The sequence below is a fragment of the Myotis brandtii genome, unplaced genomic scaffold (genome assembly GCF_000412655.1).
Source record: "Myotis brandtii unplaced genomic scaffold, ASM41265v1 scaffold373, whole genome shotgun sequence".
NCBI classification, from domain to species: Eukaryota; Metazoa; Chordata; class Mammalia; order Chiroptera; family Vespertilionidae; genus Myotis; species Myotis brandtii.
This window is the reverse complement of record NW_005364339.1, coordinates 911,359-926,616: the sequence shown is the minus strand read 5'-3', so window position 1 is coordinate 926,616 and position 15,258 is coordinate 911,359. Positions and strand designations below refer to the sequence as shown.

Genomic DNA, 15,258 nt, shown 5'->3' with positions numbered 1-15,258 from the left:
GGGAGGCCAGGGGAATGTCAAGGGGGGCGGGGAAGGAGACATATGTAATACTCTTTGTAATACTTTAAGCAATAAAACAAAATAAAAAAATAAAAAATAAAAATAAATAAATAAAACCTACATTTTTCTTCCAAATTAGGTTTGCTCAGTTTTGTTTGCAGAATGGGTATAATATGAGAATTCCTTGAGGGTGGAAGCTGTGCTTATCTCTTTTTCTGTAGTGATAAGTTCAATGCCTGCATCACAGTTTGTGCTCACTGATCTCACTTTTTAAGCAAAATATGACTTAATTACCAGCCAAAAGAAATGAATACTGGCTGATATGAAAGAGCATTATTTTCATAGTTTATAATCTAAATTCATTCACTTTTTAAATAATTTCAATCTCTGAGATTTAGAAAGTTTTAATGTTTTTCTTCTTTTGTAAGTCATTTATTTCTCTAAACAAATGAAGAACAATCTTTAAAATTTGTTTCAAAGCATCCACTTTATTTCTCCCTCTTTTACTGAAATTTACCTAATACTTACTGATTCCTTGCTTTTACCCTGACAACATGCAAATCAGATACAGACCCCAGCTTCACTGTCTGACACATACAAACAATTACAATTCAATTTGATAAGTGAATAAAGCTAGCAATATAGAATCAAAGTGATAAGGTACACACCCTAACAGCAAATATTTGTGTGACCAAGATTTTCAGCCTGGATCAATCTTCCAAACCAGAGCCACTCATAAAACTACAATAATGGATTTTATATTCATTTTAATTCTACATTAACTTTTGTATTGTAACATTGACTACCATTCTAGTTTAAGTGACAGTCCAGTAGTCTTCTTTACTGCTATCATTAGTTAGCAATAGCCTATAAATTACAATGTTAATTTAATCATCTTTAAATAAATATCTAAATGAACTATGAGTTTCATACACAAAAATGCTTGAGTAGATGTTTCATAAAAAAAAAAATACTCTTTTTGGTGAGGCAAATAACCACCACTGAAAGGTCTTTCAAATATTTTATAAATTGGGAGTCTTTCAAATCGAGCATATTTGTATTCTGATTAATGGTGCAATACTTAGTGCTGCCAAAAAATATAAATGTCTGCTCAGTATAAATTCATATTCAAATAATTGCACCAACTTTATTTCAACTACTTTTCTTCTAAAGAATTTTCATAAGTCTAAAATAAAAAGAATAAAAAAAATAACCAAAATTTTTGTTAGACATTTATCTGAAACCCAAAAGGATTCTTCCACATATTTAATTTAGGATCTACTATGCTGGTTTATATTTATTTTACTGTACTCATCCTATATAATAAAAGGCTAATATTCAAACAGACTGTACAGTGGAACAACCAAATAACAGAACAACCCGGTCGCTATGATGCGCGGAACATGGCGGGTGTCCGCAGCAGGTGGCAGAGCGTGGAACATGGTGGGTGTCGGCCGCGGGGGGATGGTGGAGCAGGTCAGCGGGGGCACCAGACCAAGGCGGGGCACCGGTTGCTGTCATTGGGGTGAGCCTCTGGTGGTTACTGAAAATTCTTTGCTCACGCATGTGGTGGTCCGACCCAGCACTCACACCTGCTGCCGGCAATGGCCCTGGTCACACTCCTTACCGGCACCAGAGCCACCTCTCACACCCACTGCTGGTGCCAGCCCTGCTCACACCCACAGCTGGTGCCAGAGCTGCCACTCACACCCACTGCCAGTGCCTGGCGCCCGGTGCTGGTCCCAATCGCTTGATGCTGTCAGTGGGTGCCAGCGGCGGCTGCTGGCCCCGATACCCCCTGAGGGCTCTCCACCTCCCCCTGTTCCTGAGGGGTGATCGGGGCAGCAGCCGCCACTCCATCCACTGCTGGCGCCAGCCTCAATCACTCTGTGCCATCAGCAGGTGCAAGCAGGGCCGGCGCTGGCAGGAGCAGGGCTGCCGGCTGACAGGGGACCAGGAGCCATAGTGGGAGGGGCTAGAAAGGGGCATGGAGGATGGGCCGAGACCCACTCCTGTGCCCACCGCAGCCTCGAGGCCCACAGTTCCTTTCAAGGTGCATGAATTCGTGCACTGGGCCCCTAGTCACAGAATAAGTTTGCAGGAATATTTAGTGTCTATCAAATTTATTCACAACTACTCAAACTCTTCTTTTTACATACTAGGCTACCTATAATTCTTTTTAAAAACCTGGTCATGCCCAGCTGCTGTTACTCAGTGGTTGAGCATCCACCCATGAACCAAGAGGTCGCCAGTTAGATTTCCGGTCAGGGCACATGTCTTGGTTGCTGGCTCAATCACAAGTAGGGGGCATGCAGGAGGAAGTGATCCATGTGTCTCTATCAGTGTTCCTCTCTACCTCTCTCCCTTCCTTTCTCTAAAATCAATAAAGACATATTAAAAAGAAATAAAGAAGCCCAGCCTGCATAACTCAGTGGTTGAGCATCGACCTATGAACATGGAAGTCATGGTTCCATTCCCGGTCATGGCACATGCCCAGGTTTCGGGGTTGATCTCCAGTGTGGAGTGTACAGGAGCCAGCCAATCAATGATTCTCTCTCATCATTGATGTTTCAATCTCTCTCTCTCTCCCTCTCCCTGCCTCTCTGAAATCAATAAAAATACATTTAAAAATAATAACAAAAATAAAATTTAAAAACCTGGTCACTATATAATAATTAGGTCATTCGGTCATCAATGTGACTAGCAGAAAAGAATATAAGCTTTGGAAAATAATTCTAAAAGTAATGCAAAGTACCTTATTATACAACTCAAAATGCCCAGGCCCTTGTTTAAAGCAGTTTAAACAAATATGAGTTTTAACAAATAAAATTGTGCTCAAATTAATTCACAAAAGCCTATCTAAATGAGATTCAAGAAATCACTCTGGAGTTTGGAAATGTTCTAAAATTGAGTACTGATGATAATTGCACAACTCTGTAAATTTACCAAAATTAATATATTTAACATTTAAAATTAGTGTGTGTCATGTATATATATTATACTTTTAAAAAGTTATTGTTTTAAATGGGAGTTCCATTTTTAATTTTTTGAGAAAACTCCATACTGTTTTCCATAGTGGTTGCACCAGTCTGCATTCCCATTAGCAGTGCAAGAGGGTTCCTTTTTTCTGCATCCTCACCAGCACTTGTCATTTGTTGATTTGTTGATGATCGCCATTCTGACAGGTATGAGATAGTATCTCATTGTCATTTTGATTTGCATCTCTCAGATGATTAGGGACTTTAAGCTGATTAGTGACTTTAAGCTTGTTTTCATATGTCTCTTGGCCTTCTGTATGCCCTCTTGAAAAGTATCTATTTAGGTCCTTTGCCCATCTTTTGATTGGATTGTTTATCTTCCTTTTGTTAAGTAGTATGAGTTCCCTGTAAATGTTGGAGATTAAACCCTTATCAGTGATAGCATTGGCAAATATGTTCTCCCATGCAGTGGGCTTTCTTGTTGTATTGTTTATGGTTTCTTATCCTATATAATAAAAGGCAAATATGCAAATAGACAGAACAGCAGAACAACTGAACAACCAAACAACCTGTCTCTATGACGTGTGCTGACCACCTGGGGCATGCGTGGAATATGGCAGGTGTTGGCAGCAGGTGGCAGAGCATGGAATATGGCAGGCATCGGCCATGGCAAGATGGTGGAGCAGATGAGTGGGAGCACCAGACCAAGGTGGGTCACTGGTCACTGTCATCAGGGGGAGCCTTTGGTGGTTACTGAAAATTCTTTGCTCCCGCCGGCTGCGGTCCTGCCCAGTGCTCGCACCTGCTGCCAGTGCTGGCCCCACTCACACTTACAGCTGGCGGCGGAGCCACCACTCTCACCCACTGCCAATGCCTGGCACCGGTCCCGATCACTTGACGCAGTCAGCAGGTGCAAGTGACGGCTGTGGGATCCGATCACCCCTGAGGGCTTCTTCAACTACCCCTGCTCCTGTGGGGCGATTGGGCAGCAGCTGCCACTCACAGTCACATATGGCGCCGGCCCCGCTCGTACCCGCTGCTGGTGCTGTCAGCAGGTGCAAGTGGGCCAGGCGCTGTCAGCGCATGGGAGTGGCATTGGTGGGAGTGGAGCTGGAGGCAGACAGAGGACCATGGGTTGCAGAAAGAGGGGCTGAGCTGGGGCACAGAGGATGGGCTAAGACCTGCCCCTGTATCCACCGCAGCCTCGCAGCCTAAGTTCCTTTCAAGGTGCATGAATTCATGCACTGGGCCTCTAGTCCTACATAATCCTATCTAATAATAGACAAACATGGTAATTAACCATACCTCTGCTATGCTTCCCATTGGCTAATCAGGGTGATATGGAAATTAACTGCCAACCAAGATGGCGGTCGGCAGCCACACAGCTGAAGCAAACATGAGGCTTGGTTGCCCCGGTGATGGAGGAAGCCAAGGTTCCCCGCCTGCTGCAGCCCAGCTCTGAGCTCCGGTTGCAACAATGTTGCAATTATAGAAGCTAAACAAACCCCAGATACCTGCTTTCAGCAGGCTGGTCTCGGAGCTGGAGCCGCAACAAAGTTATAATTACAGAAGGTAAATAAATCCCAGAATAAAAAAAAAAGAAAAAAGGAGAGACTGGGAGCTTCAGTTGCAGGCTTGGCCTGCCTGAAAACGGCCCTCTGCCCCTCATCCAGACTGGCCAGGCACCCCAGTGGGGATGCCCACCCTAAAGGGGGTGCAGGCAGCCTGAAAAAAGCCTTCAGCACCTCATCCAGGCTGGCCAGGCACCCCAGTGGGGACCCCCACCCTGAAGGGGGTGCGGGCAGCCTGAAAACAGCCATCAGCCCCTCATCCAGGCTGGCTAGGCACCCCAGTGGGGACCCCCACCCTGAAGGGGGTGCAGGCAGCCTGAAAACAGCCCTCAGCCCCTCATCCAGGCTGGCCAGGCACCCCAGTGCAGACCCCCACTCTAAAGGGGGTGCGGGCAGCCTCAAAACAGCCATCAGCCCCTCACCCAGGCTGGCCAGGCACCCAAGCAAGACCCCCACCCTGATCTGGGACACCATTCAGGGCAAACCAGCCAGTCCCCACCCGTGCACCAGGCCTCTATCCTATATAGTAAAAGGGTAATATGCAAACTGACCCTAACAGCAGAAAGACTGGGAATGACTCGTCACTATGACACACACTGACCACCAGGGGGCAGATGCTCAATGCAGGAGCTGCCCCCTGGTGATCAGTGCGCTCTCACAGCGGGGAGCTCTGCTCAGCCACAAGCCAGGCTGACGGCTGCCAGTACAGTGGTGGTGGTGGGAGCCTCTCCTGCCTCCTCAGCAGCGCTAAGGATGTCCAACTGCAGCTTAGGTCTGCTCCCCGCTGGCAAGTGGACATCCCCCGAGGGCTGCCGGACTACCAGAGGAATGTCTGATTGCCAGCTTAGGCCCAATCCCCTGGGGAGCAGGCCTCAGCCAGCAGATGGTCATCCCCCGAGGGGTCCCAGACTGTGAGAGGGCACAGGCCTGGCTGACGACCCCCCCCACCATGCACAAATTTTTGTGCACCGGGCCTCTAGTCCTATATAATAAAAGCCTAATATGCTAAGTATCCAGTCATTCAACCAATCAAAATGTAATATGCTAATGATATGCTAAAGCCACTCAACCGGTCACTATGACGTGCACTGACCACCAGGGGAAAGATGCTCCGACCAGTAGGTTAGCTTGCTTCTGGGGTCCGGCCAATTGGGGCTGAGCAAGATAGGCTGGACACGCCCTGGAGCCCTCCCATGGTCCCTCCCTGGTTGGCCAACCTCCCGCATCACTCCCCGGCCCTGATTGTGCACCGGTGGGGTCGCTTGGCTTGACCTGCACCCTCTCACAATCCAAGAACCCCTCAAGGGATGTTGGAGATCCAGTTTCAGCCCAATCTCACAGGCCAGGCTGAGGGACCCCACTGGAGCATAAATTTGTGCACGGGGCCTCTAGTTGTTTAAAGGAGCCTATCTAGACCATTAAGTACATAAATCTTTGTATTTTTTTTCATATAGTAGTTACCCATGCTTTCATAAAACTATCACAGTTGAATGGTCCAAAATAAATCATGTAAGAAATAGGAATTTGTTTGATTTATTAAAATTAATGTGTTCTTAATTCTAAACTCAACCAGATGTAAGCTTGATTAGATTAGCAATTATATTAAATCGAATGGGTATCTTATATTAAACAACCTAATTCATTTCTCATTCATTCATAATAATTTTCAATTGTATTAATCATTCTGAACATATTTTTTTAAAGGGTGTTATTTTTTAAAAAAATAGAGAAAAAAGAGCTCTAAAGTGGCACCAACTATCCACCCCTCTCTTCCTTGATTACTTGCTCTTCATTGCTAGATTTTTCCAAAACATAGATGGGTGATAAAGAAAATGTTAATGATTCTTCTTAGATAATGGCTTGGCTGGGGTGAGGCTGCATGTTTTCAGTTAGCTGGCTATTCTCACAGAAAAAGGTGTCAGAAATATTGTCTATTTGGTTCACTAATATAGTTTAAACACTAATAATGCCTGGTACACAGTGACCTTCTATTAAAATTTTGTTGCAGTCTTTTTTATTAAGCGGGGTCTTAAAGTATCATCTAAATAAACAAATGTAACTTCAAGGAGTCTTCAGGTATTTCTTTGTTCCTTCCCTCATTAGAAACAAATTGGCCCCTTATTAAACCAGTTTCTTTCAAGTCTAAATCTTAGATAAGGGGACAGGGTATGGGATAGGAGGGTAAAGACAGAGCAAAAGTTCTTTCTAAAAGCATCACTAATATGTGATAGGTAACTTTTACAAGGAGACTCTACCTCAAGGTCAAAATCGAAATCTACATGTGGCAAGTTCAAGCTTACCAAAATGGTTGTTTGAAATCCACAGTAATTTTAAACCAAAACATACTCAATATATAACCTAAGCACATTATAAGCTTCCTACTCTTTTGCCAAGGGTAAAACTATATTTAATAATAGAAAAATTCCCAACACATAAGCTAACATCAGCTATACTACATCTCATATTGCAAGAACAGGTAACTATAAGCAGGACTTATTTTTGTGTGTGTACTAGTTATTAGGAAAATTTTAGAGATGCAAGTATATAGACCCTTTCAAAACTTTTAAGTGTTGATGGCACTAGGAGTTCACTGCATACATTTTCCTTTCAAAATTTATGCCTTTTCTATTTACATATTTGCATGTATACTAAGTAAGCATTAGTCTTAATTTCATCTGCAATAATTTGTGGTTTTAGATGTTCAAATTGTGGTAGAGATATAAAGAAACTTTCCTAAGTTAGAGGAGAAAGTGCAAGAGGGTTTCAAATGAGCAATCAATGACCAAAAGATAAAAATTTAATAAAGGTACAGAAAGTGGAAAAAGGTGGCAACCACTAGTACCTCATGACATTATTAAAAACATGTAGGAAGGTAAAGAAAGACAGTAGACACTCAAAATTAAATAGAAGCAAAGTAGAGCCACATATAAAAAGATATTTACACATTGGAAAGGCTTTTCTTTTTCAATAAACACAGGTTTTCTTATTTCTCACTTACAACTTTAAATGAACTACTTCCTCCTGGTTGACCAGAATCCCTTGAGTTACTCTCAATAGAAAAGCTCAGCATGATCTTTACTCTTTCTCTAAATCAAGATTAAAACACAAATTTCCAAAAGTGTTAGCTCCTGCCATGTTTTCTCATTGGTATTTATGGTAACTCATCAGATTTGATCATATTACATAACTATGTCAGACTGTGGTTTTATAATTATGAGTAAAACCTACTTCTTAAAACAATGATTCCTTGTGAATAAAATTATTTAATATGTAATCTACACATATGAATTTCAACTCTTTTTAAAAATAATTTAATGTAGACTTAAAAATCACAGCTTATTTTTCTTACCATTCAGTAAACAAGATAACCATATCCTCATAACTGGCATAATGTTCCATAACTTCTTTCATTAATCTCACTTTTTGGCCTCCTCCAATGCTATTAATTCCATCACCACCTCTCCACTCTTCTCCTTGACCAAGGACCTATAAATAAAATCAACATTTCATCCCTGAGCAAAATTTCAAATGATAGTACCATAAAAACTGTAAGTCATCAGTAACTTGCATAGTATTACACAGTAACCACTTTTTAAACATTTCACTAAGTCATGAAACTAGAAAGCAAACAACGTGATACCTAGTCAGATCATAATTCTTTAATGTTTTCCACCCCATAAAAATACCATTCCCAATTTTATCATTTCGAAGTAGACTCTAATCTGGGAGAGGGGTGGGAGGTGGGGTGTCACAGAAATTATTTCTCATATTTTATTTCTATTTGTCCAGATTTAAAAAAAAAATGAAGAGAGTTTCCATAACACTTTTCAATAGGGCAGGAAATCAGTATGAGAAACACTGAAAGCCCTTGAAGCTCAGTAACTCCTGATAGGGCCATCGAAAGTTTTCCTACTGAACCAGAATAGGTTTACGAGGGAAACATAAGGGGTGGGGGCATCAATCAAGCATTCCCTTCTTTATACATTACCCTCAAAAGCTTAACAGTAATTCATCTATGCAAGAAATTGCCTAAGTACAATTTATCAGAACTAAACTTGGAGCGGTTCTCAATAAGCAGATCCCTCCTGAATTAAAAGGTGACACAAACATAAACCTTGTATCTTTGTTTCATCTGAAGACTGAAATTCCCAAAGTAATAATATTCTTGGAGATTTTTGAAATTAAGGATGAATGAAATAAAAAAAATACAAAAGAAAAGGATAAAGTACATTTAGAAAATAAATAGTATTAGTTTCAATTTTACTTAACATTGAACCAAATATAAATCTGTCTGGCAAAGCCCATGGGCTCCCAACCTTACTTCTCTAGTTATCATTTCATGAAGGTTGGAGGAAAAAGGCTAACCAAGAAAACAAACTGATGTTAATCTGGATTCATACTGAGGCTAGTCTAGTAGATATTTTAGTTTTGGCCCTAAAATGTGGCCTCCTGCCAGGCCTCTGTGGTTCAGTGGTTGAGCATTGACCCATGAACCAAGAGGTCACTAGTTCAATTCTCAGTCAGGGCACATTCCCCGGGTTGTGAGCTCCATCCCCAGTAGGAGGCATGCAGGAGGCAGCCAATCAATGTTGTTTCTCTCTCATCAATGTTTCTATCTCTCTCTCTTCCTTCCCCTCTCTCTAAAATCAATGAAAACATATTTTTTAAAAAAGTGGGCTCCTGCCCTGGCTGGTGTGCTAAGTGGTTAGCGTGATAGCCTGTGGATGGAAGGATTTCAAGTCCAGTTCCCAGTCAAGAGTATGTAGCTTAGATCCCCTGTTGGGGCATATGCGGGAGACAACCAATCAATGTGTCTCTCTCACATCAATGTTTTAATGTTTCTCTCCCTCCCTCCCACTTTCCTTCAGTCCCTCCCTTCAATCCTTCCACTCTCTAAAAATCAATGGAAAATATATCCTCTGGTATGGATTACCAACAACAACAAAAATTGGCCGCCTCTGGCCTGAAGATTTATTAGTATTACACTTTCATTCTACAGCCCTCTTGGACTTCTCCAATACCTCAGTAATACCGTGCCCAGGCCCATCTGAGAGAGTCTCTGTACAGTGCACTATAGTAGCCTCAATTCTGCTCAATTTTCTCCTTTCATTCCACTAAATCAGTGTTTCAAACTAGACCATGCATGTGAATCACATGGAGGGCTTGTTAAAACACAGACTTCCACATCCTGCTCCCAGAGTTCCTGATTTGGCAGGTCTGGGGTGGCATCTGAAAATCATTATTTCTATTTCCCAGATGATGCTGATGAACTCTGAGAACCATCCTATCCTAATATATAAAAACTCAAGGTCCGTAACGACCGACCAAAGGCTCGACCAAACACTGGAAGTCAGTCCTGCAGTCAGTGCTGGGTTGCTGTGGTGACCTAGCACTGACTGCCGCTGCTGCGGGCACGGCGACCCAGCACTGACTGCTGAGAGGGCTGCAGATCAGGCCCGGAGAGAGGCAGGGTCTGATCCGCAGCGTCCGTGGCAGCTGTTGATCAGCTGTTGCCTCTCTCTTTCTCTCAGGACTTCGCCAGCAGCCATAGCTCTCTTTCTCTCCACGCCTCCGTGGGGGCTGCTCATCAGCCCCACCTCTCTGATCAGGCCCAGAGATAGGCCTGGAGATGCTGAATGGCATAGAAACTGACCAATCAGAACCAAATATGGGTGAACTGCGAGGAGCCAATGGCTGCCTAGGAGGCAGAACTTCTGATGCTGACTGGCATAGTAACCAACCAATCAGAACCTAATCTGGGTGAACTGCGAAGGCAGAACCTAAGGTGGGGGCTGAGGAGGGGTTTTAAGAGCAACAGCTGTTTGGTGTAAGGTGTAAGAAAGCAGTTCAATTTTTTAATGACCGGTTTGGCAGTATAGTGCATATGGCTGGCTATCAGTCCAGATATAGGGACTAGGTATTTTTGTCTGCCAAGAGCATCTCCTCCTGCTGAAAAAGTCTTCTCCCCCCCCCTCCCATTTAAGCAATCCTATTCAATATAATGGATTTATACTAATAAAAGGGTAATATGCTAATTAGACCAGGTCAACCAGCCATCTTCCAGACGTCCGACTTCCTTTCGGACAAAGCCATGGTGGTGGGGGCCAAGGCAGAGGCAGTTAGGGGCGATCAGGCCAGCAGGTGACGGTAGTTGAGGGTGAGATCAGGCCAGCAGGGGAGGGCAGTTAGCAGTGATAAGGCAGGTAGAGGCAGTTAGGGGTGATCAGGCCGGCAGGGGAAAGCAGTTGGGGGTGAGATAAGGCCAGCAGGGGAGGGCGGTTAGGAGTGATCAGGCAGGCAGGCAGGTGAGCGGTTAGGAGCCAGTGGTCTCAGATTGAGAGAGGGATGCCCGACTGCCGGTTTAGGCCCAATCCCACAGGAATTGGGCCTAAACCGGCAGTCAGACATCCCCCAAGGTTTCCCCGATTGGAGAGGGTGCAGGCTGAACTGAGGGAACGCCCTCTTTGTGCATGAATTTCATGCACCAGGACACTAGTATAAACATATTTTCTGTTATTTTATAAACATGTTTATACAAAGCATTAGCAAGTATTATTGTCTGAGTGGCAGAGTATTAATAAGGCCAAAATTTATCTTTAAAACAATCAAGTATATATAAAATTTAATAGCAACTATGTAACCAAATTTCACCTTCCTCCTTTGGATTACACTTCCCGTTGTTACTATTGTTATAAAAATGTACTTTAGGCACATATTTTAACGTCTCCATGAATTAAAGTTATACCATACCTTCACAGTATAATTGAAGTATTTGGCTGACTGCATAAACCGATGAAATCCATCATTTTCTTTTGTTGCTATAGTTATGACTAATAATTTATCTGGAAAGATAGAAGGAAATATTATAAGATGGTTTACCAAGAAAGAAGTTAAATGCTCCCACTTTACAATCACTTGCACCCATGGGAATGCTCCAGTTTATTAATATACATAAGGATAAACAAAGAGCTGTTCAATAAATAGGCACCTCAAGCTGGTTATACTACTGCCAAATGATGAACCACAGAAAAGAAATCATTTTACCGGTAAGAATGTGCAATGATGTTTTTGGAAAAGCACACTCTTGACAAGATTTTCAACCCTAAAATAAAAATCACTTCCATAAAATACACAAAATTTTTATCTGTAAAGATAGACTCTCTTAGGTATTACCTAATCAACCAGCTTCACTGTCACCTATAAATCATCACTGATTTATTACACACATCAATGAGGTCTGGAATCACATGCTATTACTCAAAACACTAGCATGCACAAAAATAAAAGATCCAATCATGAGACTGGTCTTAATTTTATAAAATAAGTTATGATAAATTGGGAGCATATACTTAGAAACAGAATCTTACTTTTTTCTTCCTATTAATGAACTTTTGTATATGATAAGTCTACAAAAGCAACATTTACATCACACTCAACACTTTGTGTTTTTTTCTTAAAGAATGAAAGAAACATCTTTACTTATACAGCTCCTAGATCAATGGAAACTAAGGATAAAATAAACAAACGGGACTGCATCAAAATAAAAAGCTCCTGCACAGCAAAAGAAACCATCCACAAAACAACAAGAAACCCCACTGCATGGGAGAACATATTTGCCAATGTTATCTCCGATAAAGGTTTAATCTCCAACATTTACAGGGAACTCATACAACTTAACAAAAGGAAGATAAAACAATCCAATAAAAACAATGGGCAACGGACCTAAATAGATACTTTTCGAAAGAGGACATACAGGCCAAGAGACATATGAAAACATGCTCAAAGTCACTAATCATCTGAGAGATGCAAACACCATCTCACACCTGTCAGAATGGCTATCAACAAATCAACAAATGCAAGTGCTGGCGAGGATGCGGAAAAAAAGGTGGTGGAATGCAGACTAGTTCAGCCTCTGTGGAAAACAGTATGGCATTTCCTCAAAAAGTTAAAAATGGAACTCCCATTTGACTCAGTGATACCACTACTAGGAATATATCCCAAGAAACCAGAAACACCAATCAAAAAGGATATATGCATTCCTATGTTCATAGCAGTACCACTTACAATAGCTAAGATTTGGAAATAGCCTAAGTGCCCATCAGCAGATGAGTGGATTAGAAAACTGTGGTACATCTACACAATGGAATACCACACTGCTATGAAAAAGAAGGAACTTTTACCATTTGCAATAGCATGGGTGGGCCTGGAGAGCATTATGCTAAGCGAAATAAGCCAGTCAGATAAAGATATAAGTATCACATGATCTCACTAATTTGTGGGATATAATGAACAACATAAACTGATGAACAAAAATAGATCCAGAGACAGAGAAACACCAAACAGACCATCAAACCTCAGACGGAAGGCCGGGGAGGATGGTGGCGGGTGGGTAAGAGTTCAACCAAAGGACTTGAATACATGCATGTTAGCATAACCAATGGACACGGACACTGGGGTGGTGGGGGCTTGTCCTGGGGGGTGGGAGTGGCCAAGAAGGGGTCCATGGGGGAAAAGGGAGACATATGTAATACTTTAAACAATAAAAAAAGAATAAAAGGAACCAGAGTCAGCACTGCCCTGATAAATACAAAGCTTTCAATCCCCATTTTATATTGGATTATTATTTTCAGTCTAACAAAACACTCCCTCTTAGTAGAGCAGTAGATAGATTTAAGGAGTCATTTCAAAATACCTATAGAAGCTATTAAAGAAAATGCTTATTAGGAAAAGACATGTCTTAAAATACATAAAAGAAACAACTGCATCAGCAAGTGCTAAGTGTGCTAGGACTTTTTTTTTTTTTTTAACCTGAGTATACAGGATGACCAGTGGACTAAGAAAGCAAAACTAACATCTTTTTGACATTCAGGGTACTGGCACAGAGCTATATGATTTGATTCTCATTTGCCTGTTATAAATAAGAAAAAAATTCAGACTGTCTTAAGTGTCCCCTAAACAGTATACAATCATTGACAACAGCACTTAATGCCAATAAAGTAGCATTAAATAAATCAATTAAAAACAATTGCATATGACCCAAGGTAATCATCAAAATTTGAAAATAATTTAAACCACAGAGCATAAATAAGTGCAATATATATAAAGAATACAGTCAAACATTCATTAGTCAACCCCAAAAGAAAAATAGTTCCATGAAAATAAATATCAGCATTTTCAGATGATTTTTCTTTCTGTTAAGATATTTCTCACCATTCTGATAAATAAATACTCAAGGAAAAATAAGTCATTTTCATAAAGAAGTCAGGCCCCAAGTAAATAAATATTAAGAGTACTTTTTCAATTTACTATTCTTTTTTTATTTAAAAAAAATCATTTGTAATGTTTCAAACAGTACCTGATTAAGAAAATCTGACATATTACCATTCAGAAGAAAATTTGAAATACTTTTTATAAAAGTAAAGAACATGCTTTTTAAAGTTTCTTTTCTCTGTAATATGACTATTTAAATGTAGCTTTCTTTCTTATCTTTTTCGATATAAATCATAAAAATTAGCTATAAGTTTAGATTTTGACTGAATAGATTTTATGCTTACCATTTCCAATATAAAATTAACAGCAAGGATTTATTTCAGTATTCTTAACAGGAAAAGTAATGTTGGCCAGACCCTTGAGCAGAGAGATGTTACCTAATGCAATGACTCAGAAGGCAAAACTAAAAATGTGTAGGCTGGCAATCTTATGCTAAATGAAGACTCCTGCTGTTCCAATACTGTTGCTAATTACAAAAAAAATACTAGTAAGTAATTTTGTTAAATGAAGGTATGTTGAATAACATTATACATAAACACCTGTTTCCTCTCACCTGATAATCAGTATCATTACTGTGATGAGAAATAAATCTTATTCAATTGGGGGAAATAGAAGAAGAAAGTGCTGACATGTACCACTTCCAAGCTCTCTCCAACCAACTCAAAAGTCTAACTTGCTCACCATTTATGAAGTGTTCTTGTCAAAAAAATTAGCCTACATTTGATATACATACTTTAGATTTCACTAAAATTCACACTATAAATTTATCTAAAATGAAAAGACAAGACAATTGACCTAGAGCAGGGGTGGGCAACCTTTTTGTGAGTGCGTGCCAAAACCAGAAAAATCTCTGACTCAAAATTCTTCTGCGTGCCAACCCTAATTTTTTGAGAACATGTTATGCCTACTTGATATCTCTTAAGGTGTACGTATGTGAAGAACCTTGAAGAAATAATAAAATTCATTCGAGCAACAAAAACACAGTACATGATGATGAAAAATACATTTATTTTTTAATGTATACATGTACACTGATAGTCCGACAGAAAACTTTATGACTCCATTTGATATTATCAGTGAGACTTTTGCTGCCGAGAGAAACATAGAAATTTATTCCCCTTTCATTAGTACCGGTGGGCAAAGCGAGAGAGAAGGTTTCATTTTTATAGAGTGAAATTTTGAATAAGTAGGTGAGGCGGTTGTCTTGCATCTGAGGCTGAAACCAAAACACTGGTCAGATCTAGGAAGGCAGGGAGAGTTAAGGCAGAGGCATAGAAATTGCTCTTCCCTTCTCTTGTCAATCCATGTCTATGGTCTTTAAGATAACTTGTTATGTAAAATTATTTATTTATCTAAGATGCACCTACACTGAATTTATCTGAAAAATAAAAAAGTCGATATTAAGAAAAAAATTGTAAATGGAAGATTATAAGAGAGGG

At 40.7% G+C, this 15,258-nt stretch overlaps 1 protein-coding gene across 3 annotated transcripts in view; it reads right to left on the bottom strand.

Moving 5' to 3' along the window:
• The window catches only part of PLOD2 (procollagen-lysine, 2-oxoglutarate 5-dioxygenase 2), a 268,114-nt gene that overhangs the window by 150,876 nt on the left and 101,980 nt on the right, over nucleotides 1–15,258 (bottom strand). For 2 of the 3 annotated variants that reach the window (XM_005872258.2, XM_005872259.2), the window contains exons 2-3: nucleotides 11,300–11,391; nucleotides 7,899–8,035 (exon numbers count right to left, since the gene is read on the bottom strand). In XM_005872258.2, coding sequence (XP_005872320.1) covers nucleotides 7,899–8,035; nucleotides 11,300–11,391 — 229 coding nt within the window. Of the gene's footprint in view, nucleotides 1–7,898; nucleotides 8,036–11,299; nucleotides 11,392–14,103; nucleotides 14,286–15,258 lie in introns of all 3 variants that reach the window. The other variant, XM_005872261.2, reaches the window with a different exon arrangement.